Source organism: Hypoxylon fragiforme, assembly GCF_022984875.1.
Source record: "Hypoxylon fragiforme strain CBS 206.31 chromosome Unknown GGS25scaffold_9, whole genome shotgun sequence".
NCBI lineage: Eukaryota > Fungi > Ascomycota > Sordariomycetes > Xylariales > Hypoxylaceae > Hypoxylon > Hypoxylon fragiforme.
In genome coordinates this window covers 757,911-785,677 of record NW_026054764.1, presented here as the reverse complement: position 1 = coordinate 785,677, position 27,767 = coordinate 757,911, and the positions used below count along the sequence as shown (strand labels likewise).

Genomic DNA, 27,767 nt, shown 5'->3' with positions numbered 1-27,767 from the left:
ACCTACCTACCTACCTACCCTATCAAGCCAACCTACTAGGTACTACACTGTAGTACTTACCTAACCTACTTAGGTACCTATTATCAAGGCTACCTACTAGGTATGTATATGTATGTATGTATGTATACCGTGTGAGACTCGCTCTCCCCTATTGTGGAGAGAACAAACAAACCATGAAGACCCTAGGTTAGGTAGTAAGTAGTATGTAAGTGCTGCATGCATGTGTGTAAGTGGCAGGGGTGAATAAACACCACATCATCATATCACCATAAGTAGATTCCAACAATTAAAAATTACAAAATAAATTCGATACTTGCCCCGATAAATAGGTAGTTCAAGTAAAACTACATCAAAAAGGGGTATGGATTATACAAGTCACAAGTCACCATTGCAAAGAACCAAAGAGTGTGTTTTCCATTATTGGTATTTGTCTACTATCCGCAGAGAAGGAAAATACTGTAGCCCTACTCTTGACTGTCACCAGCGACGAGTAGTAAAATTCTGCTACTGGGTAAAACTCAATTCCTCGCCCCATCAGGAATGAGTAAGATACGTATCATATCGAGATCATAAGCCATACCGCCGCCGCAACGTCCAATTAAGTCCTAGGAGATACACTCATTGGGTTTCATTAGTCGGTCATTACCGGATCCTGTGTATGACTGGTGAAGGAGGCCCTAGTACCTAGGATATGCGAGCCGCGTTACAAGAAAAACATAGCGAGGAATCAAACCGTGATCCGTGAACCGTGTTTCAAGCCTGAAGGGCTGTCGTGTAAAACGACTCTTCCTTCCTAGGATTAAAGGTTTCGTCGACTACAACGAGTGTTTAGGCGGTATGCTTAGCCTTAGCACGAGAGCTGCCACTGTGGGCCGAATCGGTGTGACCAGAGAACTCGACAAGCTCGTTGGCGGGTAGCTTTAAGACGTCCTTGAACTGCTTGCCGATAGCGAGGAGAATCTTCTGCCCCTTCTCCACCGAACGACCCTTTCCGCCGGCCACATCACCGTCTCCTCGGTTAGGGATGGACTTTCCTATAGTCCGTGTCCAGACACCGATACGATAGAAGGCCTTTCGGACGTTGACGACAACACCCATGACTTCGCCATCTTCCTCCTCCTCAAGGGTCTCACCGATAGCAGCCAGCATGGTGTGTAACCAAAGGTCATTGATATCGACACTACGCTTGTCCTTGAACGAATAGGACCACTTGCCGCCGTGCTTGTTCTGGGGGTCTTCCCACTCTGGTCGCACACCCTCCTTGAATAGATGATAATCGGACTTGAGGGCTAGTTCGGATACAGGCGCAATGTTGTTCTAGAGTAGTCAGGTTAGACGTGGTTTGCTATAGGTAATGGCATCAAACACTTACGTAAATTCCCCAAAACTCCTCGACAGAGTTGAAGGTGATGACTTCTTTGAGTAAATCATTCCAGTTATCGCCCTGTTCGGTATGGCAGTCAGTAAGAGCGAGACCAATTGTAAATTTACTTAGTAATAGGATTAGGACATAGACTAACCTTGCCGCTGGAAGGCTTGGTGAACCACAAAGTCCATTTGTTCTGGAGGGGATGTTTGACATTGAAGTTGTCCTTGTCGTGAAAAACAGTGACCAGCTTGCCGCCGCCTTCGGTGTCGTCAATGTCGCCAGAGTTTGAATGGTCGCCAGTAGGAGAGATGGGGATGGTGGTGAGATCGACTTGTTCGGACATGTTGAAGGATTTTGGTGAGATGGTTTTGGAGGGGTATAATTGAGAGGTGGTGGGGGGAGAGGTAAATGGAACGGGGAGGCTGAGAGGCTGAGTTTGCTTTTAAATCGAGAGAAAGTTGTCGATTGATAGCGTAGGTAATGGAAGGGGGTGGTTGCGACTGCGCAGTTTGCTACAATGTATGTATAAGCTTCAAGGCTCAAAAAGTGTTAAATGTTGTGTGTTGGTTGTGTGTTGCGCCTGAGGCAAAATGGGGTCCGTACCTCCTGGGCAGTGACGCAGGAAACGTAGGAAGAAGGAAAGGAAAGAAGGAAGAAGGAAGAAATACCAGTAAATAATCTTGGACTATTACTTCTTCTCCTTCTTATGCGCGACTGCAACGGCAACTGCGAGTAGGCAGATTTATAGGTGTTATTCTCAAGATGAGAGAGGAGGGGCAATGCCGGCCGCAGACTTGACGATGCAGCGATGATCGATGATGGACGATGGACGAAACAATGAAGAACAAATAGATCTTTATTCTACCGTTTTCTGCCCGTTTCCTCGTTAACTACTAGGTAATGTATGACTTTGCGCCGGGCAGAAGTCTCGTCGAAATTTATTGAATTCCTTTTTTTCTTTTCTTTTTGGGAATAACTAGTTAACTATTTTAATATTTTTTTGTTCTCAGATCTAATAAAATCGACAACTGAAGTAGTTAAATCTAATAATTAATTAAAGTTGCAATGGTGGGGCTTATCTCAGTAAACTCTGACCACAAGTCTGTGCTTATTGTGGCTTGGCGCTTACGGAGGCACTCCTGTCCTGCCAGGATCCCTGTCGACTGTCAGGAAGATCTGCCAGCTGTGCAGCCAGTGCTCTTGCCACCTGGCCGTCATCCCCTATCAATTAACTAAATTCCGTACTCTCCCGTCATATGCGCAACCATAGTAGAGATCCCTCTATAGGGCCGCATATTGTACAACCTTTTCACCCCCGCCCCCGCGACTCGCTTCTTCAGCCTCGCCGTAAAGCACTGCCTGGGTAGGTTCGCGCGACACGTGTAGGTGCAGCCGCAGTCCAGCCTCACCCGCCAGACGCAGTCGTCCTCGCCGCAACCCGCGCAGGGCCGTGCACCTTCTGCCAAGTTCAGCCCGGCGAGCATGTTGGCGTGGAATGCCTGCTCGGCGTCGTTCAACGTCAGTTCGGCGAGCTGGGTGGTCGTCGCGTTTTCCACCTCGGAGGCGTTGTCTGTGGTGGACATGATGGGCAATTTTAACTAATAATTTAAAAAAAAAAGAAAAAAAAAAAAAAAAAAGAGTTGATTGTGTTAGAAGTTTAATAACGTGCTATGTATTGCAAATGCTTGCTATTGATAACAGATCGCTGGTATAGATATCTCCCAAGTTGTGAAGAGGCGTGATGGCGGCTCATCTTTATACTAAGGTTAGTACAATGGCTAAACAATTTGTTTAGTTCGTTGCTTGTGACTATGTTGTGTGTTTCTCTCCAACCAAGAACGAAGCTCTCGGCTGGGTTTCTTTGTCTCTTTGTCTCTTTGTGTGGTGTACCTAGCTAAGATTTGGAAATTTACAAGAGGCTACCCAGGTTAGCGATGTGATGATAACACCTCTAACCTACAGTCACCACCTTGTAGTGTTTTTATCGTCAGCACTTGAATTATATAGGCATATTAGCACTCAAGTATCTGCTATATACCCAATCTTAGGTAGTTGCTCATGCAAACAAGCATCTAGGTTAAACCATTCGATGTCTATGCCTGCAGCCGGTAGGCCTTCATATAGATACTTGAAGAATGCCTCGGTCTTGCTGTCGGAACGACTCTGGCTGTTTGATAAAGCATATTTATCTATAGGTGGTATCCTTGATTTAGACCATGGTATGCATCTGTGACGCACTTCTTCTACCGATCCTACAATAGGGGTAAGGACATAAAAGTGTGTTCAAGATTTTCGATTGCCTCGTGCTATAATATACTCGTACATAGCCATCATGTATTATGCAAAGGATGAAGTAGCAAGTAGCCTTCATAAGCAACATCTATTCATTGAGCCTCAGTCTTTTCGGGCTCGGGCTCAGAGGTCTCAGTCTCCACATATGGAGGGGGTTCTAGAGAAGCATCGCCCTCAACCCAAACCTGTGCCAGCTCCTTCTCGATCTCCTCGCGACGCTGCTTCCACTGCTCGACTTGGCTAAGTCGTTCGCGGAGTTCCTGAAGTTCACGTTCAACATGCATCTTTTCCCGTTCCGTACCGATCCGCTCAAACTCCCATTCGTCGCCACTTTCGCCAGCGCCAAGGATGAGATTAAACGTATGGTACTTCTTCAAAGAAGCACGTGTAGATATCGTAATCAAGGCTATTGTTCATTAGTTGTATGTCCGAGATGTAAGTGATATTTAACTTACTGATGCCCCTTTCCTTGCACGTCTCATAGAGTAGACCCTCGACATCGCTCGAGACAGCGCTTGTACCCTCGTCGATGACGGCGTACTGAGGCTCGTGGTATAGCAGACGGGCAATACCAACCCTTTGCTTTTCACCACCGCTTAAAATATCTTTCCACTCCTTTCGCGTGTCCCAGCCACCTTCCCGATCAGGTAGATAGCCAAGTTTGGCGGCATCTAGCACTCGCTTGAGTTCATCCTCACTCTTGCGCTTAAGCCGCATATCCAACTCGCCATCCGGATAGATGATTTGATCACGAAGGGTGCCAACGCTTAAGTACGGCCTTTGGGGCAAGAACATGATACCATCCTGACCAATGGATTTGGGCCTACTCACTAAGCCGCGATAGACTGGCCAAAGCCCAGCGAGAACTCTTGATATGGCACTTTTCCCAACACCATTGGGACCAGATATTAACAAGTGCTCTCCCCGGCGAACGATCATGGATAGTGACTCTAGCAACTCTTCGCCACCTTGGGGCCAAAGACCTGGCGCGACAATGGGTACATGCTCAAGTCGTACACCATCAAAGCCCATCTGGATGGTTCCCTGGATATCGGACATCGAATATAGCTCATTACCACTCGGCTGTGGAGTGTAAGCGTTGGCATGCACGCGATGTAACGTGGAGATCAGTGTGTAAACGCGACTCGTATAACCAGCCAACTCGGAAAGATCCTTGATGGAATACATCATCCGGCCACCCGCATCTGCAAGCGAAAGCATGAGACGTTTATTCGTGATGAAATCTTTCATTCGGTTACGCTCTCGCCCACCCTTCTCAGCATTTTCGACCATTTCCATCGCGCCCCCTACACCGCCCCAAGCCGGAAGGAAGACTGGCAAGGATGATAAGAGGTAGCCATAAGCGCTCCAGCTATATTTCAAGATGAAGTCCTCGAGGATATTGTAACGAATCTTGAGAAGATATATGCCTTCCATCCAGGTCTTGAGAGATTTGAATTCCTTGTTCAAGAATGTCTTTTCCATTTCAGCACCGCCGTAGAAGGCAACCTCTTCGGCATTGGCGATTAGACGGGCGTGTAGACTCCTAAAATCTCCTTCTCTACGTCCCTCTACCGCCTTTAACTTTCCAAAGGGTGGTGACATCCTTCGTAGAATACTCGCTGTGAGGAAATAGTTGCTCATTAGGCCAGTTAACGCCAGAGGTCCCAAGGAGCGATACAGTTGATAGTTGAAAACACATAGATCTACAAAAGGCTTCCCCAACGAGGAGTATAGGTTCGCGGCGGAGGCACAGAAAAGGGTCAAGTCCTGGGTGATGAATTGGTCGGCTCCTTGTCCAACTCCGCCGTCCAAGTTCGAAAGCTTGTAGTAGTTCAAATTGTCGTTGAGATACAGATCATGGATGTATCTTGTTAAACGGGTTCGAAACGCAATCGACACCTTGGACTCTAAGAATTTGATCATAGAATTGGTGTAGGAGGCGAAACCACCAAGTCCACACCACTATTACTTAAGTGTCAACGACGAATCCAGGATTGAGATTATGAATAGAACGGTAACATACCTTGACAAGACCCCAGAGAAATAATCTTCCCTTGCCAGCAACCAAGTCACGCACAATTTCACCATCCAGACGCGCAACAACGAGGGAAAGGTAGGTACGCAGCATTAGGAATGCGCCATGGCTAACCAATAAGCCAGCCTCTTTGCTAGTCCATCGTGGTATCATAATACTCATTAAGCTCAGGAACTGGTGTAGGAAAGCAAGATTTAAGCCTGGTTTAGTCTGCGTGGAGGGAACAGTGCCATCGGCAAGACCGGACACTTTAGGGGGATTTAAGAACAGTCGACGATGCGCTTCGAAGGTCAGTGGTTTCGTCCTGTTGATGACCACCTTTGACGTCCCATCTTTATACGGGACATATATAGTTCGCGACCCATCTTTGTTAAATAACCAAGAATTCGTGCGCAGAAGCTTTCGGCCCTGTTCTCTTTCTTGCCTCTTTCGCTTCCACCATCTCCGACTACCTTCTGCGCTGAGTATTATGGATGCGGCGAGAGCGAGGGTTGCGAAGAGCTTCGTACGTTTCGAAGTTTTTCGTAGGCGATCACGGATTAGAGTGGTATACTTGTCGATGAAAGCTACGAGGATATCTTCGGATGCCGAATGGCGAAGTGTCGATTGCACCGCCATGGTGACATGACATCCAATTGAGGCGGTCTATGACTTGTCGTCACCGAGAGCCATAGACGGTCAGGTAATGGTGGATGGTATATGAAGCGTGATAGAAAGGGTATGAGTACCTGGACAAGTAAATATTTAATACATGATTAACCAATTAGGTGGATTTTATTATGATATAGATGAATATAAGAGTCCTGGATCCTAAAAGGAAAGAAGTGAGGAGGAAAATAATGATAAGCAGAATATGGTTAGAAAGGTAAAGTCCGTCATTAGTGACGATTCAAAGTGACGAGCTGAGGCATGTGAACACCCGAGGTTGATCCCTCATGTCAAGAGCCGACCGCGTCCAATGATCTCATTTGGGAACCGTGCACCTTCGTATGTGCGTAGAGATTGATTAAAGAGGATCATGTGATCAAAGCCTCAAGTGCCAGCCACATTTCCCCACGAAAGTTACTAGGTACTAGGTAGGTAAGGTCCGGAGTACATGGCCCTGGGTACATACCTAGTACTACATAGTACATACAAACTTGAAGTATGTATCGCATGCATGTGCAGTCTACCCTCGGTGCATGTACTGACAGTACTGTAAGTAAGGTGCAGTTCAAGGTTTCCCACTTCAAGTTCCAAGTTCAAATTGTTGGAAGATCGCGTTGCTTTTGAAACTGCCACATTTCGTGGCTTAAAAGGAGAGGCTTGATTGAAGGAAGTCTGGGGAAATTAAACCGACCCAGTTGAAAATAAGTACCGTCCGTATCTTTATAGCGCGCGCAATGTGCATACTTCCCAGTCTTCCCTAGGTGCCCCTTTTGCATAGTTGACCTACATAATAGTTAGTAAAGTATTAGCAAAGGTTACATAGGTGGATTTTCAACATATCATCAATAACTTTGACTTGACTGTCAAAGTCCGTCATAGCAACTCGAAAGAAAATAATTCAACCTGACCCATAACACAACTGTTATACCAGTCGAAAGTCCCAACGGGACGGATCTTGAGAAGGTTAAAAATACCTGGTAAGATAGATCTCTTACCGCCTGTTGTACCTGCACGGAAGCAGGTTGGTTTACATACATACATACATACGAATCATGTCTTGCTTGGATGATGTTGGTATGGCAAATCCGCTTCGCCTTATCTGACGAAGAATACGGCTAGTATCTCAGATGCCTGTATCACACGGTGTAGCATTGTTACTATTGAAACACTTGCCCTCGCCATTGCTGCCCACCACAGGGAATCTGTTCAACCCTCATCAAAGTCAAGTTGGGCCTAGTATTTAAGTGGACGGATGGCGCAGTTGCCCTTCTCAGCCCGTCACTCTAACGGGCGCCAACATAACCAATCAGGTACCAACACCGAAGAACTACTTAGCTCGTCTTACTCTGCGGTCTCATTCTCAATGCAAAAGCTGCAAAAGCTCACTTGGGTAACGGGGGTAAGGTACCTGGTAGTTTAGCTACCCTGCCCTAGTTTTCTATTTAACGCTGGAGCATGCCGCCGCTTGCTGCTGCTGTCCCAACACAGCTCCAATCAGAATCCCCTTGCCGCCTGTGCATTAGTAGCTAGCACTGCTGTAACGGAAATGCTCCCCGGCACACTTGAATGTGCATGCCCCTTGAATGCGATGGGCGACTAAAAAAAATTGTCATGCGAAAGACATCAATATATGCAGATGCTGCTCATAGGAAATAGGAAAACCCACAGTACAAATGCCTACCTACATATATGCCTCCCTACATTGAGGCTACAATGTAGGTTCCAGCGTATCGATCTTACCTTGGACATCTGGAACTTACTACATACGGTCTGGTGTTGAAGTGGCACGGAATCTGCATGTTGGATGCTGCTTTAGACACCTACCTAACTGAGCAAGCGGCTCCAAGTTGCTACATAGTAGGTTAGTAGGTAATAGGTATACATTAGGTATATATAGTGATATAGGTAGATTTGTGTGTAATAGAAAGACTGGAGGCCAAGCCAATTAGTTTAGTGTGAAGAATGAAGGAAGAAGAAAAAGAAAAAAAGAACAAAAGAAAGTTAATTGTTAATCTCGTGGAAAAGGCCATAGGATGCGCCGTACGCTATTGTTGAGAGGAATACAAGATGAATACAAGATGATTAATTGATTATCGGCGAAATTGCGATATTGAATTAACTACCCAGGTATCCTAGGTACCCTAGGTATCCTACATGTGCATTTTTTGGGTTGGTAGGGGCAAGCTAAGCACATGGGAGCTAGATGGGGCTAAACTTGGCGCGGTACCAATGCGGGATGGATCATGTTATTAATTCGCTGTAGGTTGCCATACCTTCCTTAACATATCGTATTATGGACAGGTTTCGCCCAGATGTGCCCTGGTTCGTTTCAGTGGGAATTGCACGGAGTACACTGTAGAAATGAATTGGGAATGAGCAATTCTACTGGTCGCCAATTACAACGTAGGTCCCACTTACAAAGCGCCCAGCCAGCCCAGCTTCTGGACGCTAACGGGTTAACCATCCAGCAACCATCAAACATTAACCATCAACTGGGGCAATCGCTCCCACCTTTCCACCCACCCCTTGTCACATCCAGATGGAGATTGATCCTTTAGAGCAGTGATTTTAAGCAGGCACACTTAGGCACACTTAGCGGCTTTATCCCCCCCAACCCTGGTCAATTTGCTCCGTGCTCTTTCAATGTTCAGTCTCCAGTTCGGTCTCCAAGGGCTTCTTTGCGGAAATCATCTCGCTTCCAAGGTTGCGATTCCAGACTTTTGTTCAGCCTCTGCGAAACCAGAGTTCCCAGAGTTACCAGAGTTACCAGACAAGACAGACTAGGCACATGAGAGTAGATTGGGAAGAAGCATTGAGAGATTTACTCAGCGCTATTCTTTTTCTTTTACGTACAGCCAGCCCTGTTTGTATTGTACCTTATTACCTAACTTCCAATTCTCCAACTTCCTTAACCCTTACCTACTTCTAGCACCTACCCTACCATACCCTATCTACTACTGCCTACCCAGTAGTACCTAGTTAGTAGTACACTTTTACGCGCTACCTTTTTATTTTATTTTACCTTACCTTTTTTTATTTTACTTAGGTCAACGGTATCATCTTCAGCGTTGTACTTTGCTCCCTTTTTCTTTTCATTCAACCTCTCTCTTTTTCTTACTAGGTAGTTTCCCGATAGCATTTTTGGGCATTTGGGCCAATTTTTATTTTATTTCACCTATTAGGATTTGGAGTTATTTTGTTCAGATACCCGACCCAAAGTACCTTTCTCAGGCTCGTCATCTACATTGACATCCAGGTTCAATCGTTTTCTTTTCTTTTTTTTTCTCTTCTTCTTTTTCTTCTTTAGTAGGTAGCAAGTCAAGTTCGCAAGGTCCCCCAGTACCTAACTAGTCCAAGACCCACTTCCTCACATCCTCCCCCCCCCCCCCCCCCCCCCAAATTATCACAATAAGCTCAAGGTGCTTCTCTTTCTCCACGACGCGCCGATATCTTTGATACCCTCTGTATTCTTTTTCATCGCATCACCTTTTTACCCATCGCCCCCATCGCGGCTTCTCGAACCGCGGGCATACATTTGCACTCCGATTCAACCGCATCGGTCAACTTTCAAGGTTCCTTCGTCGAGTCGCGCTCGCAGCTCGCAGACACGGCCACACCTATTGACTGGCTTGGCCATCCGAGGCCACCAATTATTGCATTAGGGGCTAAGGGCAGCTTTCCAAAGCCAACGACCGCTGGTTACCAAGGTGAGTAATAACATCATTTCTTGCCAACAACGGTTAAGTCTTGAAACCCATTATCATTAAACTTGCCGTACTTTGGAAGCCTTGGGCATTTCAATTAGTCGACGTGGTGCTATTTTATCCAGCAGCTTATGTGTGCCGATCCAATTTGCGCCAGTCACTATTCAATCTACTTAATCCTTTACTTGATCTTCCAAACACCTTTTGTTGCCTACTTGTTCTCCTATGCACCACAATTCGCTTCCAACCCCCATGTACCAATAGCTAATTCCATATCGCAGCGCGAAAGCGTGTCGTCTTATTGACAGCCTACAAGTGTCGAGGTTTAATAATTAGGAAATATGTCCAAGGGCGCCGATGAGAAAGTACAGGCGGAGCACGAAGGATCAAGGGGAAAAGAGACGTATACTCCTGAAGAAGGATCGGCTCCTAGGAAAGGCCGTGGGCTTTTAAACGTTCCGTCAAGATCATCGTCGCAAAAGATACAATCGTCGCCGGCGACAACGGGCCTAAGCGGGACGACCGCAGACGATCCGAGGGATAGCATTGGTGGCCATTCCAAGGAATCAAAGCACAGCATGCTCGGCCGGCGTCGGAACGGTAGTGCATCCAGCAATCACTCTGGAGCTGCCACGAATCCCACGACTACACCAACTACGACCCAGCCCAATTCTCCGGCTGGAGCTCCCCAACGGCGGAAAAAGGGCGGCCTATTGGCACTTCTTGGCTGCTGCGTTGTTCCTAATAACGCCAACGCCCTCGAAGGCGGTGATGATCCACTCCCCTCTCACAAACTAGATAAGATCCCCCAACGGCCATTAACATCTAGTCGGCCACCATCTGAGCAGACCAGTGGTAGCAAGAATCACCTCTACGAGAAAGAGAAGGAATCGCAACCTCAGTCAAGCACTTCTGCTCAAGACACCAAATCGGCCAAGCGAGCCTCCGCCGCTACTACGCAGGATCAGTCGACAGTCGGTGACCGTGAGAGTGAGTCGAAGCAAACTACCCTGGTCGGTGTACCGGGCCCTAGCATCACGGTTAACCCTCCGGTTATAGAGGATCATGAAGCGGAGGCGGTTCCCGCCGAAGGCGCTTCCAGCAAAGACGTTGACGGCGATGTTGAAATGGGTGGCGCACAAGCAGCTACAAGTGAATCCGCCAAGCAGCCTGCCGTAGGAAACGACGAGCAATACCAGAAGCCAGTCCCCCCACCGCCGCCTGGACCGATACCCGTTGTCGCCGCCGCCCCAATTGCGCCAGAGGACAAGTCTGTCGACGTCGAACAAGGGATACAGAAGTATCTTCTACCACCTGTCGAGCCCCATCTCAAGGGCAGGAAATGTCTCGTGCTGGATCTGGACGAGATACTAGTACACAGCTCTTTCAAGGTAATTTACGGTGACTCTTGATTGTATGGACAATATGCTAATTGTTACAGATACTGCATCAAGCTGACTTTACGATACCGGTCGAGATTGAAGGCAACTACCACAATGTATACGTCATTAAGCGACCGGGTGTTGATCAGTTCATGAAGCGGGTGGGCGAGCTTTATGAAGTCGTAGTTTTTACGGCCTCCGTCTCTAAGGTAAGCTTAATTCCGCATTTCTTCCCCTTTTATGTATCTAGTTGGAGTTTCTAACGAGACCGAATAGTACGGCGACCCTCTTCTTGACCAACTCGATATACACAAGGTCGTTCACCACCGATTGTTCCGTGAGAGTTGTTATAATCACCAAGGAAACTACGTCAAGGACCTCTCCCAGGTCGGCAGGGATCTCAAAGATACCATAATTATTGACAACTCTCCTACTTCTTACATATTTCACCCTCAGCACGCGGTGCCGATCAGCAGTTGGTTCTCGGATGCGCACGACAATGAGCTATTAGATTTGATACCCGTCCTCGAAGATCTGGCCGGGTCTAATGTCCAGGACGTCAGCCTAGTTCTCGATGTCACTCTTTAAACTTCAATTCAATAATGTCCTATTCTACGAGGTAGAAACTCGAACCGACAAACTACCTTGGTAGCCATCATAGCGGCTGGCGTTTGGTGACAATAACTTCGATTTTTGGTGTATATGTACTTTTTAATCTTATATACCGAGATGGGTTGCGTGAATCTCACTCTACCCTTCGTTCCACCTCTCTTTCCCGTCCTCGATGGACTCGTCTCCGGTTAATCGGAGTGTAGCCACGGACTCACTTTTTTCACTAGGGGGGAGGCCTTGCTGCTTCGAGATGAGCGAGGGTGTAGTCACCTGGAATTATTTCCGGGCAGCGTATGCAGGCCTCATTCGAAACCTGATACATGATAGGAACGAGGAGCGGAATTTGAAGCGTTACATGAATTTGCTCTCTCGTAGAGTTAGTTGACGCTACTGCCGCCATCCAAACCAAAGCGATACAAAGTACTTTATTCTGTTTCTTTTGTTGAAATTTGTTACTTCTCGGCGGTGCCATTTGAAAATTATTACGCGTAAGGCGAGGAAATAAGAGGTGGAAGAGAGTTGGGTCTGCTAGCAGGCTGGATATGGGAGGAAAGGGGAGGAAGCAAAAAAAAGAATACGCATGGAAGGGTTGAAGCACCAAAGTGAACCCCTTCGCATTTCAGTCATGGAGCAGCATTATCAGATATCACCCCTTCTCGTACTATTGATGGACGTCGTCGAGTTCGCCAGCAAGGCTCCTTGAGACTATTTCAGTACTGGGTACCTAACTAGGTGCCTAGTAGGTATCTACCTCGGGCATCTAAGATCATGTGACAAACAAACATAGGAGGAAAACGGTGGAAATGTGTAGGCTCATCCCCGAAACAAACAAGCCGAAACAAAACTCCCTATTTTTGACACATTAGGCCCTTGAAATACAAGACCAGTCTCGACTATGTAAACTTGACTTGACTTTCCCCCCTATCTTGTGTTGTTCCTCGTCACCGAGTCTTGTAGTAATATTTGCGAGTGGAGTGAAGTGAAGTGTGCTTTGTACAGTATGAAAATGCTAATCTCGCCTGGTTGTTGTTTGTGTAGCTAACCACTTGACCGAACACGCATACTAGGTAATGTAGTCACCGAAGCTTCGGCTATGGGAAAGGACACTCGGTCAGCCTTGAATCATTGGTGCCTACAATGGCCCTACATAGGTAGGTAGGTATCTAAGTACCTACCTACCCATGATCAGCCGCACATATATTATGTACGTAATCATTGATGATACCTACATTATGTGCCTCATATATGTAGGTATGGATGGATAAGATTGCAGACGCCACAGTTGTTGATTTGATAGGTACATATGCCCGTATGTAGGTACACGCCCATATTCCTCCAACTACATATACATATGCACGAGGCATGAGTATGAGTACCTTACGTATGCACGGATAGGCACCTACTCGCATCGAATGCTGTATTACCACATCCAGTGCCCTGATAACATTGAAGCCAGTATTGGTTGATGGGTGCTATAGGTATGTACATACATACATACATACATACATATGTAGGTTAAGCGGCTCGGTCTTGTGCTACGGGAGGGCGGTGGCAGTGTTGTGTGGTCAGGTTTTTTTTTGTTTTTTTTTGCTGCTTCCACGCATACATACCTATGTATTTGCTTGCTTACCTGCCTACATACATGGAAGGTAGACGGTATCATGGGTGGCTTTTTTTTCTTAAAAAAAAAACCTCGTGATTCTCCCGTCTGCTTTGCCGTGTTCTCTTCCGTGTGGGCTAGATACAGTGGGGAGAAATTGAAAACGGGTAATTTTTTTTCAACCCCACCAAGGCAATAAACCTTCAACATGACCATACAACTTAAATGGCCGACTATGCAATCAATTGAGGCTTTTAAATATTCAAATTTTAGTATGTGATAGAGAAATGAGTGGCGTTTTTTTTGATATATACATGATTGTATCTAGTACTTTGTATACCAACCTTTCGCGTCAATAACCGCCTGCAACCTGTTTTCCATGCTCATCGCCAGATTATTCAACATCTCATCTTCAAACTCTTCCCACACCTCATTAGCGGTCTCTACCAGTAATTCCAGTGCCCTAGCATTCTTTGGCATGTCTGCTAGCTCAGGTCTCTTTGCGCAAATCCTTTCTTTTAGCAGCTTCCATAGATTTTCAATAGGGTTTAGGTCAGGCGAATATGGGGGCCAATCCACCAAAGTAACCCCGTTACTCTCGGCCCAAGGGATCAACCAATCCATGACCAAACGAGCCTTATGTGTGGGAGCGTTATCCATAACGAATATACTTCCTCTTGGACAGAATTGCGGAAGGATTTCGCTTAAAACCTCTAAGATAACCACGCTGGTGATACCTCGGTACCTAGCATCGGGATCCCCATAAAGGTCTATCAAAGGACTGCGACTGTTCCACCCCATTAAGCCCCAAAACATTTGTGAATGTCTTGTTGGCTTGGCCCGTGGCTGTACATTCTGGGGTAGTAATCTCTCATCCTAAAGTTTTGTGGTGGTTAAAATATGTATAAGTGAAGTTAGAGATACCGGAGAGCGGAAATGACTTACCCGACGACAAAATACCCATCCCACTTTCTCGCCATCTCCACGAGCCACCGTTGACTCGTCTGAGTATTTCCAACGCTTCCAATATGAAGGAGGCTTTCGTACATGCATTTTAGCAAACGCCAGGCGTTTTGCAGCATTCCTTGCCGTTAATTTCGGCCGACGAAGTGCACGTTGGTGCATGATACCCTCAGATTTGAGCCAGTTGGTTATAGTGCGGCTACACACTAAACCACCTATCCCCGCGGCAAGTTCAGCGCATGTAACGAAAGGGTCGACCTGTATAAGTCTCATTATGTGTCTTTTATCGCGTTCCTGAAGCTTGAAGAGCGCTCCCCGGCCAGGGCGTGACTGCCCTGATTTTTGAATCTTATAGCGGGCATTGATCGCGTAAACGCTACGGACTGGAACACACTCTAACGATGCGATTGCTTTAGCAGCAACGCCAGCTGAATATAGGGATGAAATCCTCGTCCTTTTATGAGGAGAATAGTGCTTTTTGACCCTTCTAGGGCTTGGTGGTGGTGTAGGAGCCATTGTTGAAAAGAAGGTGTATGGTTTAAGGTGGTAGTCGCGTTTTTTCGCGTTTAAAAATTACCCGTTTTCAATTTCGCCCCACTGTAGGTAGGTATGTATGGGGCAAGGAAAGCGCCGAGACTTAAGTGAGTCGATGGCTTTGAAGCCAAATCCGATCAATAAACACTTATCTTAGGTACCTACCAGTTGAACATACATACTGAAGTGTCATGGTTTGTCCTAAGTTAGGACATTCAAGTTCCAAGTATCTAAGGCTAGGTACCTACCTGAACAGCTGCTCAAGTCGGCACGCGGAAGTATTCAGACACCGAAGAACGGTTTAGGCTCTCCCATCTACAATACGTGCATACTCGTACTTGGATGTCGATAAAAGCTTTCCTACATAATATATCTTCCATGAGGTATTGGCTCGGAGAGAACTTCAAGTTGTACAAGAAGCTGGAGCTTCGCAACTGTTCCGATAATTATCATAGACGGCGTGCCTATCATCTACTAAGTGGATTAGGTATGAAGGCAATTACTATGCTCGCAACAAAAGGCCGAGGTCAAAGTTATCTCTTGATGACATATCCATCCATCAATCAATCCACTATCCACTACCATGTAGAAGGAAAAGGAAAGAAGGACAGAACAAAAGTAAAGTAAAAGGCAGCGCAAGAAACATCCGTTGGGTATCTTCCCTCACTCGGCCAAACATGAAATCATGCAACGCCCCATGCATCGGAGACACCATCCGTCTCCTTCCCCTCCCCCACCACTCCCCAAGGTGAAAACGCCAAATCAGAGGTTTGCCAAACTCCCCGATATCATCCATTCCGTTTCGCCATTACCATATTCTCGACGTATTTCCTTAGCTTCGGGACCATGGCACCTATGTAATTAATCTAAGGGGCATCGAAACTGACTGCTTTCCCCTCCTCCTCACTTGCCACCGTTCTTCTTATTGCCGTTGCTCTTTGGCCCAGGCTTTCCGGCCCCACCATTGCCGTTGGCGTTGGCGGCCTTCTGCCAACAATCATGGGCGATATGTCCCTCCTTGTGGCACTTGAAGCAGGTCTTCTTCCACTTCTTCTTGGGCTGCTGCTGGCCGTCTACCGGTCCCTTGCGATTACCACCACCATTCTTGTGACTCTGACTCTGGGCAGCCTCGGTTTTCAAACCCGCTTCTGCCTTTCCTTCGTCTTCTGCTTTCTGGGATGGGGTGTCGGCGGCCGGCTTGGGCCGCTCGGGCTTCGAGGATGGTGGCGGCGGCCGCGGCTTGTCAGCGGCAGCGCGCTTCTTGGCGAAGTGGCCGACGCACTGCTGGCAGATGAGCAGCTGGCAGTGCGGGCACTCGAAGGCGGTGATGCCGCGCCTGGCGTGGCAGGCGCCGCACTTGAGCTTCTGGCGCTGCTGGATCTTGCCGCAGTGGCCGGAGTGGAGGCACGTCTTGGCGCGCTCGTCGGCGGTGCGGGCGTTCGCGCTGGCCCAGCGCGCTTCCTGCTTGGCTTTCTCCTGAGCCATCAGCTCCTCCTGGGCCTTCGCCTTGGCCTCCTCCGCGGCTTGCTTGGCGTCCTGCCGTCGCTTCTTGGCCGCCGCCTCGGCTTCCTCGCGCTCGCGGCGCTGCGCGTTGAGTTCCCTGAACCGAGCCTGCTGCTCGCGACCCATCTCTTCGCGGGCCGCGGCGTTGAAGGCATCGCGGCGTTCTTGCGCCATGTCGGTGCTGGCGAATAGTGATGACAAGAAATGGTACATGAACTGGTCTCTTAGGGCGTCATCGTCCCAGAACTCTTCGTCACTCGCATAGTTTTGGCCGTTGTCCTCGTTGGATCCTTCAGAAGACGACCATTGAGGAGAGCGGTAGTTTGCTGATCTTCGGGCTCCAGACCAGGAAGCCGGCGGGGGACCGGCGGGTGGGTGGCGAGCATCGTAAGCAGCACGACTGGCGGGGCTCGATAGGGTCTCATATGCAAGTTGGATCTATCGTGGGGTGTTAGTCCACCTAGCTCAGGGCATAAGCCTGCGACATGCAACGAAACGCCGTCTCACCTTCTGGAAGGCCTCCGTGGCAGATTCCTGGTTGTCGGGATTCTTGTCCGGGTGGTGGATTCGTGCCAGACGACGGAAGGCGGTCGTGATCTCTTGATGGGTCGCGCGGCTGTCCACCTCAAGGGCGGCGTAGTAGTTGAAGGTAGGCGCGGAAGGCATGATGTTGGGTTAGATATAGATTACTAGAGTAACCCAATATGGTGAATTGTAAGTGGTAAGTGTTGGGGTGTAGAGAAGCAAGTCTGTTGAGATGTAAGAGGGGAGTTGCGTTGCGTTGCGTTGCGTTGCGTTGCGTTACGCCCAAACAGCTATGCAAAACAAAACAAAACAAAGAGGAAAGAAACACCAGATCACATCTCAGATCCTAGCCGGGAACTAGGTGTTACTTGAACCGTGGGGGAGATGGGAAAAAGCACGGTGCAGTTTATTATTGGCTCTTTTCAACAGATACCTAACCTGATGCCTCAGGTACCAGGCAGCGTTTGAACAGACGCTCCGCATTCGTTCGTTCCACAAACCAAGTTTCGGTCGGCTATGAACTGGTTGGTCAGCTTGGCTAGGTATGTATGGGTTGGACGTGTTTGGAGGGAAAGGACGAAAAGAATGTGTCAAGAAATAAATAAGAGATTTTTAGAAGAGTGGAATATGGCTTGGTTGAAGGAAAGCCTGGTATCTTTCTTGCCTTTGCCAGGTATATATCTCTGCCTTAGGTACCTAACCTACATATGTATGTCCCTAGCTGCTTACCCAGGCACCCAGGCATCGATAGTATGCATGCGGTGTCTTTGAAAGAAATAAGTGAAAGATGAAGCGTCTTGCTTTCAACGTTGGCACCTACCTAGGGTAGGCAACTGATCTATTCAAGTTGAAGGTTTGGCCGATGTCCATTCATAGGTAAGTTTACCTACATGTGACACATATAATAAGTGTATCAATCGAGACGATGGAACTATATACTGACTTACATACACATCTTGATATGTCCAACAATCTGATGTGTGAATCTTTGGGTTGGAATACATACATACATATGAAATGATGGTTCCTGCCCAAGTACATACTTTGTACATGTAATCATTGGTATTCCTAACACTGTACTATTGAACCTAAGTATGTACATATGGAGTTGGTGCCCATAGCTGAGGTCGCGTTTGCATCGCCAGCTAGTTATCAAGCTATCCAATTAAATAAGACGCGATACCACCGTGACCCCTTTTAATGTCCTTATTTTCAAGGTTGAGATGGCTCAAAGTTAGAATCACACATGGCACTGCATTGAACTTCTTTAAAGTAAATGAAAACAAAGAAACAACGTTGATGTCACAGCATATCCTACGGATCTTTCCTTAACTTAATTGCAAAGCTTTTAGGACATGTAATAAGATACGGATAAAAAAGGGGGTTGCCAGCCCCACTCGATCAAGCTACTGAGCTGCTGCTGTAGATTTCCATTTCCACCACCCGGTGCAATATCTCAATTCTCTGGAGCCTTGAACAGATATGAAGCCTCTGAGCCCCTACACAGTACCCCTTAATAAAAAGGATCCTCCTCCTCCTCCTGGATAGCGCTATCGATCTGGGCGACCTCTTCGTCCGTAAGAGGCTTGCAGCCGCCGCAGCCACAGCGGAAACCCCAGGTCATGTAAAGGTTCCGTGGCGTAAGCGGGCCGTACGATATCGTAAGCTCCGTTCCTGCGGGGACGTCCTTTCTCATGCGCAGCTCTATGACGTTGTTTGCCCTCAGCTGGTACTGAACCGTATGGAGGGGGCTACACGCGTGGTTGAAGCGCGATGTGATGAGGTAGAGGCACGAAACTCCATTTGCAATGAAACTAGGTTTGTGTTGTTAAGTACGATACCCTGCAAGGCTCTTATCATGGCTGCTTACCTATTCGTATGGAAGATGGATTGCTGCTCATCGTGATCGGCGTATCGCTTGTGCGCATGCATTCGAAAAAACGCGGCCTTCAGCTCTGGGGCTAGTTGGTCAAGCTTCTTGGACAGTGTCTCGGGGATCGCCTCGAGGCAAGGCCGCTCGACGTGGATGAGCTCTCCCTGTTTGAGGTCCCTTGTGGCGAACGCCCCATTGCCTCCAAGACTGCTCTTCTTAACCTCAAAAAACTCGTTCCGAAAATCCTCGGCGTTGGCTAGTTGATGGACGGGGATCTCTCCGTAGGAAAGAAGCTCCGGCAGATCTTCATCTTCTTCAGCCGAGTTACCCAGGGCCTTGCTTGAGCTATCGGGCCCGAGCCATAAGACGACCCGTTCGATGTCTGGCCCGAATACACCGTTATAGCCACGATGATATGGGTCTTCAAAGGCTATGGATCCAGGTAGATGTGTGGTAAAATAATCGTAAGCCATTTCAGGCTGCATACTATACTTGGCTTTGTCTGTGGCTCGTCGTACAGACATTATGGTAGAGAACTTGATTATCTGAGAGTTGTTTAACAAGTGTTAGTATTTTACGTTGATATGACCATTTTATCAAGTGTAGCAAAGTGTAATAGGAAATAAATGTGCGGCGTATGACGGCCGCACAATGCTGATATGTTGTTGTTGTCCTCACTTCTGTATATGCCGTATATAGATACCTCCCCAAAGCGTACGCCTGCGTATTAACTCACCCGTGTAGTAGTTCTGACGAATGTTGGGTTTTAATGTAGTGCCAGGAAGTCCTTATATGAGTGGATGAAGCCGTTTGAGATGGAAACGGGCTCGTAAGAGAATTAAAAGAGGAGTGTGTATGAAAACGTAAGTGTCGGGCACGTTTAAGGATAGAACGAACCCTGGAAGGTATTGGGTGCTCCAGAGTGCTTGGTGACTTGAATTTCAACGGAAGGTTCGAATTTGTTTGCCTTTCAGAATTGCAACTATCGCCTAAGTGCCTGGCTACTACCTGCCTCAGGTATTTAGGTAGGCAGGTACCTACACAGTAACTGCAAACTACCAGAGTTTCAACGTCAGAAACTGGGAAATTGCATGCAGTACCTGCCTGACAGGCACCTGAGCACTCAGGCAATGGTTTATTTGCTCGAATTCAAGGCGTAACTGCCTATAAAAGGTGTGGTTTAAACTGACTCAAGTCAACGGCCCACTTGTTATGCTATATTATGAGTGACAATCAGCGCAATATACAAACATTTGCTTTTGAGAATCATGGAAAATATACATAGGGTAGGTACCCAGTTATTGATAGGCTCAAGATATATGTATGTATGTGGACTGCTCCCCCTCATTATCAAGCCCCTATTCACGGCTGGTGCAATGCATACTATCATAGAAGCTACCCTATTATATCCTCCATATTCTATTCTACATACTATCTAAGGCAACTACTACTCGTTTATGGTAGCTGAGATACACTTATAGATACTACGAACTTAGGGTCATTCATTACAACACATCGATCGGAAATCTGCAACAAAGCTGGTTGACATATGTGATCCTGGGCCAACTCAGGAGAAGGCCCGAAGTTCTGATTGGCCCCAAGGCTAATAAAAGCGGAACCACCTCCCCCTTTTTAGGTCCTTCTAGCACAAAGCTTGGCGTCTATCTTACGTCCTTGCAGCTGCTAGATTCCGCACAGAAATGGTGTTGAAAAACCCTTTAGTAGAGGCACGCACTGCTTGTAAGCAGGAGTAACATTGCCAGCACAAGGGGGGAATGCCCTAACCTTGAATTAACCTATTTGGCTCTTATATCACGTCGTGGCCGACTTGATTGGGCCGTGCCCCGATAGCAGCATAAATTTGACTTGCTAGAAGAGGATGAACTTCCTTCTGGTAAGCGAGGTTATGCTAAAAGCATGGAAGAATGCCCCGTATGGGAACCTATTGGAGAGTATCCGGCGCGAGCTTCCTCTTAGATAGGTTATATTTTTGGGAACTTGGAAAGGGGGCTGAGAAGGGAGTTAAAGGTCTAATTAAGACTGCAGCAGGCCGCGATTCTTAGTTAACTGAGCCTTGAAAGGCTACCTTCTTTTCTCTTAACGAGTGCACATGGAATAGGGGTATGAATGCGGCGAAGGGTGTCACGTGGATGCCCCCCCTGAGCAACCAGTTCCAGGCATAAGTGGGGGACGATTTTACAAGGCTCCTTATCTGACTAAGTTATATATAGCTGCCTAGCGAGCAATAGTTTATTCGCCATGTACAAGTATTTTGCATTACCGTGAGAAATATACCCAAAAGCGATGCATTAAATATGTCTTATTGTCGTTTCAATTGATGCATGACGTGTAAATGAAGGTGTAGTAGTCTCTAGGTGTGACCGGCGAAGGGGAGATAGTATAAGAAACAGCCATTTCGTAAGGAGAGGTGATCAATGTGAAAAAAGGCAAATTATGATTACGAGTGTGGATGGCGAGCCGCAGCTAAAACAATTTTGACGGGCCACAAACATGTAAGGTATATTATTAGGCCACAGCAGTGTAGCAGTTACCCATTGTATTAGGAATGCGCCGCTCGGTACTTGACGGCTCTTAGTCAACCCGTAACATGGTTAGATCTCATAGCCGATGCGGCGTAGATAACTAGCCGTCTCACCCAGATATCCAGATCGGGGTTGACTCCCACAAGGTACAAATGGCCATCGAGCCGGGTCCGAGTTTAGAACAGGAGATGACAATGTACCCGCTTTCTTTGAATTGTACAGTTGCATGTTGGGGTCTCGTGGTAGGCGTTCACAGCCTAACCCCCATCTTTGCATTCTGTACCTACCTAGGGTAGTCAGATGATGAATTAGGCCAGCTTAGCCTTGATGATACTATGATCTGCTGTTAACGTGTGGTATGGATACACAGCAAAATGACCCCTGAAAAGGTTATAACAGGGAACTAAGGAAATCCTATCTGTACAAGACGTTACGAATGGGGTGTGGTCTTACTATGTAGGCATGCCCAGTAGACCACCCACCAAGATAGGTAGTGTAGCTAAGTCGTTCATCGAATCAGCTGTGACGATGGATGAATGTTACCTCTTTGTGCTGGTTTATGGATAGAGACAAAAAGGATAAACAGGAAAAAAAAATTACTCAGCCAAGGACCAGAATAGTACCCCAAGAAAGACAATGCGTCTGCTACGAATTGGCGAGTGCAACATGACCCATCCAAGTTTTCCTTGTTTCGGGGGGTCAGCGGAGATTTCGAGGTTAGGATTATTCTAGAAAGAAACTAGAAACTTCTATTTTATTTCCCCGGACTGCCCGTGTGGTCGGTTCCAAGGATGTGATATCAGTACTATGTATTTCACTCTGCGGAGCTTCGGAGGTTGCAGAATTTAGATCTTCGTAGCTAGTCAGGTACGGGTCCGTATTCCACGTGGAACGGCGGGTATCAGGGGCAAGCATATGGGTGGGGTACAAGCGGGACGCACCGAATTTTCGTGGAGACCAAAATGCAGAGTGTGTTGGGTAAGGGAGGTAATGGAGGGTGCTAAAGACAGAAGAAGGAAGACGAAAAGCACCATGGCTATTCTAGGTAGTCCGAGAGAACATGATGCATCTCATTCGGCTAGTTCGGTGACAGGGATGCTACTGTTTTTGGAAGTGAAACGCAGACGAAGAGTTTTTCTTCTTATTCTATACGGCATAGTACATGTAGGTATGATGTTTGAGGTACGCAGGAAGAAAAAGAAGAAGTTGAAGGATTCAATGTTGAGGTTCTAAAGATAAACCTGGAACGTTTGAATTCCCTTTTAAAGATTAAATCGGGGCTCATTAAAGTTATTATTGGTCTCATAAGCGCGTAGGATTTCTCAATCGGGGTGGTACTAACTACTACTAGTAGTATGTATGTACAATAACTACGGCGTAATGGTTTTGTGGCTTGAGGCCTTGACGGTGCAGTAGAATTTAAAGTTAGTTGCATCTAGACCCTGATTGAGCCCTAAGTTTGATAGGGTTAGCAGTAACTACTATGTACCAATACAGGTTCCACACAAGGGATTTGCATACACAAACATTGAATGTAGGTACTACATGCAGTTACAGGACATGGCGCATATCGCATGGCGCATGGCGCATGTCGCATGTCGCTTGACGCTTAGTTCAAGTCTACCTTGGTAGGTATGTACTACTAGTAGGTAACGTGTATTGTACAACATCGAACTTCGTCATTTCTCCTTTTTCTCTACTACTAGTAGTACACATGCATACCCTACCTAGTGCCTACACCTACACCTCGCATTGAGCAACGCCCGCCGACAACCTTCTGAACCATTACTCAGCAGGAATGACCACCTCAAGTATGACCAAGCCATAGAATGAAACCTGTTATTCATTTACCACGTAACTAACCTAGTCGTCCTTACCAAATACCGGATTCGGCGTATACCCCCTCGATAGGAAAAGCCTTCTTACTTCCCTACCTACATAGGTAGTACTATTATTCTGAATGGCCCACAAGCATTATCATGTCCGGTTAATCCCCATTCAAGGTGTTCGTGTCAAGAGATTATCTACATAGTAGTACTGTACTATACACATCTACTATAGTATCTACTATAGTGCATATGAGCCTAGTGTATTGTTAATGTTGAAGACCCAAGACTTAGTCCAGGAACAGAGCCCCTCCCTTGTTGACCGAGTTATAATGGATACCGATACAGACCCATCTACAGATCCATTTCAAAATTTCCCTGTCTACTAGGTATGTAGCACATCTAGCGCTTATTTGTCGTAACCTTGGAAGTTCTGTCGTTTCCAAATTAGTTCCATATCGCACCTTGCATCGCCTGAAAATGTATGTTCTCTGATATTTTCTATACCCTACTGGTATGATTCATTCTAAACAGCTATGCTCATGACCATCCGAGGCAGATAAGGTACCTAATATATACAAAATGCGGCGTCAGTAGGCCCAAACGCTTAAGCTAATGTTACGGTGGCCTGCCCTTTTGTCGTTCCTCCGATGCCTCCGATGCGTAGCAACATGTTTCTTCTCTGGTATCAGTTATCCGTAACAACCATATTTGACTTATCCACCTAGAAAACTATTACTTCTTCTCGCCTTCAATGCAACCCCTCTAACAAGCTATGGGATGCAATCCTAGCAATACGTCCTGCCTAGCCAGATGGATGAGCTAGGTTTAGGGCGCAGTCTTGGAGTCCCGGACCCCAACTGACATCTTCAGCCGTGGTAACCTTTGCTACGCCGAAACTTAAGTTATCATCCATCGAGCATACGCCAAGCCTCGCCTCGGCTCTCAGGCCGGACAAGGTGCGGGATATAGGTAGGTAGGTAGGTATGCAATCTAGATCCTACCGCCTCCTAGATCTCACCTATGCTTTGCACCTGGGCCGTTTCTTTTTTGGGTCAGGTGTCCATTCGCCAATTTTGATGGGACTTGTGTAAAAATAATTTTTGTTACACAATCCGTATTCTCATTCATTTGTGTCTTCACGGCGAGGCATATTCACCTAGGTACGTCAACAACCTGAACTTATGCGGTGACCAAGACAAGTACGCACACACCTTCATTTATATTCGTGGATCCTAGGTGTGGCCCAAGGAATCCTCCCATAGGGCTGAGGCAGTGATCAATCTATCATAGGCATTCAATACAACACGTCAAAGCGAATATCTCTACAGCAAGGTATCTTATGATGTATGGAGCGAGCTATATAACCGTCACCTCTCCCCCTTAGATTGTTGGTTCTGTTCTCTGGAAATATCATCAATTCACCAGATACTCTCGAGCAACCTTCAACCCAGGACTAAAGCATTCTATCTTAACCTCTCGACATCTAAGTAGATACACGTCCTTGAATATAAACACTCACTAGCTGTACCTAGCGACCACCATTGTTAAACATCGAGTGAGTTTCCCTCATTATTCCTTTTAGTGTCGTCCAATACATACTAACACCAACTTTCCCAGGCAACACCAAGTCTTATATTGGACTTACAGTCAGAGTTCTCAATCTAGAACGCCATTCTCGCAGTATATAAATCTTGGTCGACCTCTTGAAAACCGGTTTATCTTATTCGAGGATTCAAAGCAAATTTGTAGAAGGGTCTTTGAGCAAGCGAAACGAGTTGAACGAGAAGACGTTGGAGCATCCGCTAGACTATCAGTAAACAATTAAACAAGATGCCTGAGGCCGGATCTGACGTTCCTACCAACGACACTGGCTCCGGCAGCCCTGAAACTGGCTCGGAAACCACCACCTCTCGTGGAAGAAGCCGCAGCGGCTACAACTAAAGACATCCTCACTTGTATTATGAAGCATGGACGACGAGGCGTTTGGAAAGGAGATGGAATCCTGCATTTTCTCTTGACTTCCTCACTTCCGGTTTAAAGGCCCCCTTTACTCTCAACATCGGAGGGAGCACACCTTCCTCCATCCCTTTCCTTCGAACCACGAAGCAAAGCCTGTGTTATCAGCCCTATTTCCCTTCTGGCCCTTTTTAGCTGCCCTGTTTTAACATGAAGACTTTCACGATTTGGATGGGAATACGGCATTTGGAGGTTCACACACTTAGACATAGATAGATTATGATTCGGGCTCTCCCGAAGGCCTACTTGCGCAAGCAACGATATACAATAGAATTAGAGAATCGAGTTTTTTTTTTTACACCCTCAAAATCCGTGTATTCTCCTAGGTTATTCGTGATTCCCCACTACGCAGTTTTGTCACAGCGTATCCAGCACCTCACCTTTCCGATAATTCAATTTTTATTTATTTTCACCTTAGCTATTTTCGTATAATTATGCCGACACACAGACACACGCACTACACTAATAACTATATGTAACACACGCCCAGAAAAAATACGCCTTTCGTAGCCGCCGATAAAATATGGGTACATACTACTGTACCTTGCCCACTCCCAACCCCTGGGCGGAATGCTCGAGTACGGCGTCGGAAGAGCACCGCCGGGCTGCTGTGCCGCGCTGACTAATTTGCCGGAAAGGATTCACCAAGGTTTGCTTTAGATTTGACCTCCCTCTTGCATTCAGGCGGTCGTTCCACAACTTTCTCCTTTTCTCATACTTATCTCACTGGGCTACTATAGCAAGCGAGTGAGTGAATGAGTCTGTATGTGTCTACGGCCGCAAGCACGGGACAAGTCGCCCCCCAAAAAATTGGATGATATAATATAGATTCTGCTAATTGGGGATAGGCCGGTGGGCTCATAGGTAGGTGTGTATTGTGGCCGTTCGGTAAGCTTACGGTGACCGTTTTACTTTATTGGAGAGAGACGGAGAGAAAGAGAAAGAGAGATAGAGAGAGAGGTCAGACTGCGACGGTGTTCCAGGAGGTTGGGTTTCATGTATAGTTCCCCTACTTGCCTTACCTGCTATGTTGGGTAGGTAGGTAATAGGGTGTGTGCAGTCAAGCTAGGCAGGCAACTACTTAGTAGGTCTGCCAGCTTCGCCAGCTTCTTACGTTATGTCAGTCTTCCATTCATTCCTTAACTACCACCAGGAGGGAGAAAAACGGGAAAAGGGGGGGCGTTATTTCTGGACTGTTGTTACATTGACCACGATTCAATTATCATGCTTAGGTAGGTAGGTACCAAGTTTTCATTTTGATATTTGTGGACCAGGCTGATGAAGACAAAAAAATACGAAAGGAAAAAAAGGGGGTTACATATGAATGCGATCGTGTGCGACACGACGGCCGTCGCTTTCGTCAGCTAGGGCTGAATGCACCATGGTTGTGGTTGTGTCCCATTGGCATAAATACTACCACTCTATCCTGCCTAACCTTACGTACGGCTGAGCGTGGGGTTGCTTCTCCGTGCCTGGAGCTGAGGTGGGATGGGGGGCAGACGGAGGCCGGGCATTACATCGTTCTGCCTGAATTACTACCTACGAACGAGGAACATTCATACAACCAAACCGGTACGGCGAATGTAATAGGTAAGCAGCCTACGCGAGCGGATGGCGACATTAGCGACTACTGCCTGGGGGACTTATTTATCTAGTATTCCCAATACGTCGGAGACCGACCATGTGCGGGTATCCGCGTCACGTCACTGCGACCCCAATCGATCGATCGGCCGGTTACAGGTTACAGGTCGCTCGCTCGCTCGCTCGCCCCGGCAGATTGGGCCTGTATCTACCTTATCTTATGCGCATCATGATTATGATGGTGTGTATTCCATAATTATGGATCGTTTGTGTAATATACAGCCTTCTCGTGGCTGTTACACCGCACTGGTCATGAACGTTGCGGCCGTTACACACGTCTTATGGGCTTGTTCGTCTGTCGCGGGCGCGGGTGATTGGGGGTCGACGGTCAAACGTAACACGGTGGCACGAACAGGCCGCGGCAAATGAGTGCGCAAGGACACATGGTCCGCAAAGATGAGTGCTGGTGAATTACACGCCCGAGACAATCGTTCACGCGGCGCTGGTTATTCGTGGCAGGTAGGTCGGCTGGAAGGTGGGAAGGCAGATGTGCCTCTCCTCACCAGGCATCGAACGCTTTTTCGTGTAGGTCTAGGTTCGCCCCCGACACGCCTTGCCTCGCCTCGGCTCAGATTGCTCATCTCACACCATACCTACAACAACTAGGTATGGGAATACAGGACTCGTTGGATACGTCGATGTGCGACGTACGGTATGGTCGGGGTGGTGTCGTGGGCAGTGGTACAGTATGTGTC

At 47.1% G+C, this 27,767-nt stretch overlaps 5 protein-coding genes across 5 annotated transcripts; 1 reads left to right on the top strand and 4 right to left on the bottom strand.

Moving 5' to 3' along the window:
* Nucleotides 1-261: 261 nt before the first annotated feature.
* On the bottom strand, nt 262-1,882 carry GGS25DRAFT_506435 (eukaryotic translation initiation factor 4E). The gene is made up of 3 exons (XM_049262303.1): nt 1,521-1,882; nt 1,373-1,444; nt 262-1,317 (listed from the first exon to the last, which is right to left on the bottom strand). The coding sequence occupies exons 1-3, from the start codon at nt 1,710-1,712 to the stop codon at nt 829-831; spliced, it is 753 nt and encodes a 250-aa protein (XP_049112880.1). The 5' UTR covers nt 1,713-1,882; the 3' UTR covers nt 262-828.
* Nucleotides 1,883-3,647: 1,765 nt separating this feature from the next.
* On the bottom strand, nt 3,648-6,628 carry GGS25DRAFT_443708 (ABC transporter transmembrane region 2-domain-containing protein). Its single transcript, XM_049258761.1, has 3 exons — nt 5,688-6,628; nt 4,117-5,626; nt 3,648-4,067 (listed from the first exon to the last, which is right to left on the bottom strand). The coding sequence occupies exons 1-3, from the start codon at nt 6,315-6,317 to the stop codon at nt 3,754-3,756; spliced, it is 2,454 nt and encodes an 817-aa protein (XP_049112879.1). The 5' UTR covers nt 6,318-6,628; the 3' UTR covers nt 3,648-3,753.
* A 3,764-nt stretch (nt 6,629-10,392) lies between these two features.
* On the top strand, nt 10,393-12,021 carry GGS25DRAFT_525255 (NIF-domain-containing protein; the record flags this gene model as incomplete). Its single annotated transcript, XM_049264747.1, has 3 exons — nt 10,393-11,442; nt 11,493-11,642; nt 11,710-12,021. 3 exons carry the CDS (start codon nt 10,393-10,395, stop codon nt 12,019-12,021), a joined length of 1,512 nt encoding a protein of 503 aa, XP_049112878.1.
* Nucleotides 12,022-15,907: 3,886 nt separating this feature from the next.
* Nucleotides 15,908-17,311, bottom strand: GGS25DRAFT_534504 (uncharacterized protein; the record flags this gene model as incomplete). Its single annotated transcript, XM_049265776.1, has 2 exons — nt 15,908-17,083; nt 17,153-17,311. 2 exons carry the CDS (start codon nt 17,309-17,311, stop codon nt 16,046-16,048), a joined length of 1,197 nt encoding a protein of 398 aa, XP_049112877.1. The 3' UTR covers nt 15,908-16,045.
* Nucleotides 17,312-18,683: 1,372 nt separating this feature from the next.
* On the bottom strand, nt 18,684-19,567 carry GGS25DRAFT_525252 (uncharacterized protein; the record flags this gene model as incomplete). Its single annotated transcript, XM_049264746.1, has 2 exons — nt 18,684-18,984; nt 19,041-19,567. The coding sequence occupies 2 exons, from the start codon at nt 19,565-19,567 to the stop codon at nt 18,684-18,686; spliced, it is 828 nt and encodes a 275-aa protein (XP_049112876.1).
* Between the last annotated feature and the right edge of the window lie 8,200 nt (nt 19,568-27,767).

What these genes read in the sequence shown, in the direction of transcription:
- GGS25DRAFT_506435 (XM_049262303.1), bottom strand. Translation starts at nt 1,712, where the DNA reads ATGTCCGAACAAGTCGATCTCACCACCATCCCCATCTCTCCTACTGGC. An exon ending in CCAAGCCTTCCAGCGGCAAG is followed by an intron (nt 1,445 to 1,520) that starts GTTAGTCTATGT and finishes CATACCGAACAG; the next exon opens with GGCGATAACTGGAATGATTT. An exon ending in AGGAGTTTTGGGGAATTTAC is followed by an intron (nt 1,318 to 1,372) that starts GTAAGTGTTTGA and finishes TGACTACTCTAG; the next exon opens with AACAACATTGCGCCTGTATC.
- GGS25DRAFT_443708 (XM_049258761.1), bottom strand. Translation starts at nt 6,317, where the DNA reads ATGGCGGTGCAATCGACACTTCGCCATTCGGCATCCGAAGATATCCTC. An exon ending in TTCTCTGGGGTCTTGTCAAG is followed by an intron (nt 5,627 to 5,687) that starts GTATGTTACCGT and finishes CTTAAGTAATAG; the next exon opens with TGGTGTGGACTTGGTGGTTT. An exon ending in GTGCAAGGAAAGGGGCATCA is followed by an intron (nt 4,068 to 4,116) that starts GTAAGTTAAATA and finishes AATGAACAATAG; the next exon opens with CCTTGATTACGATATCTACA.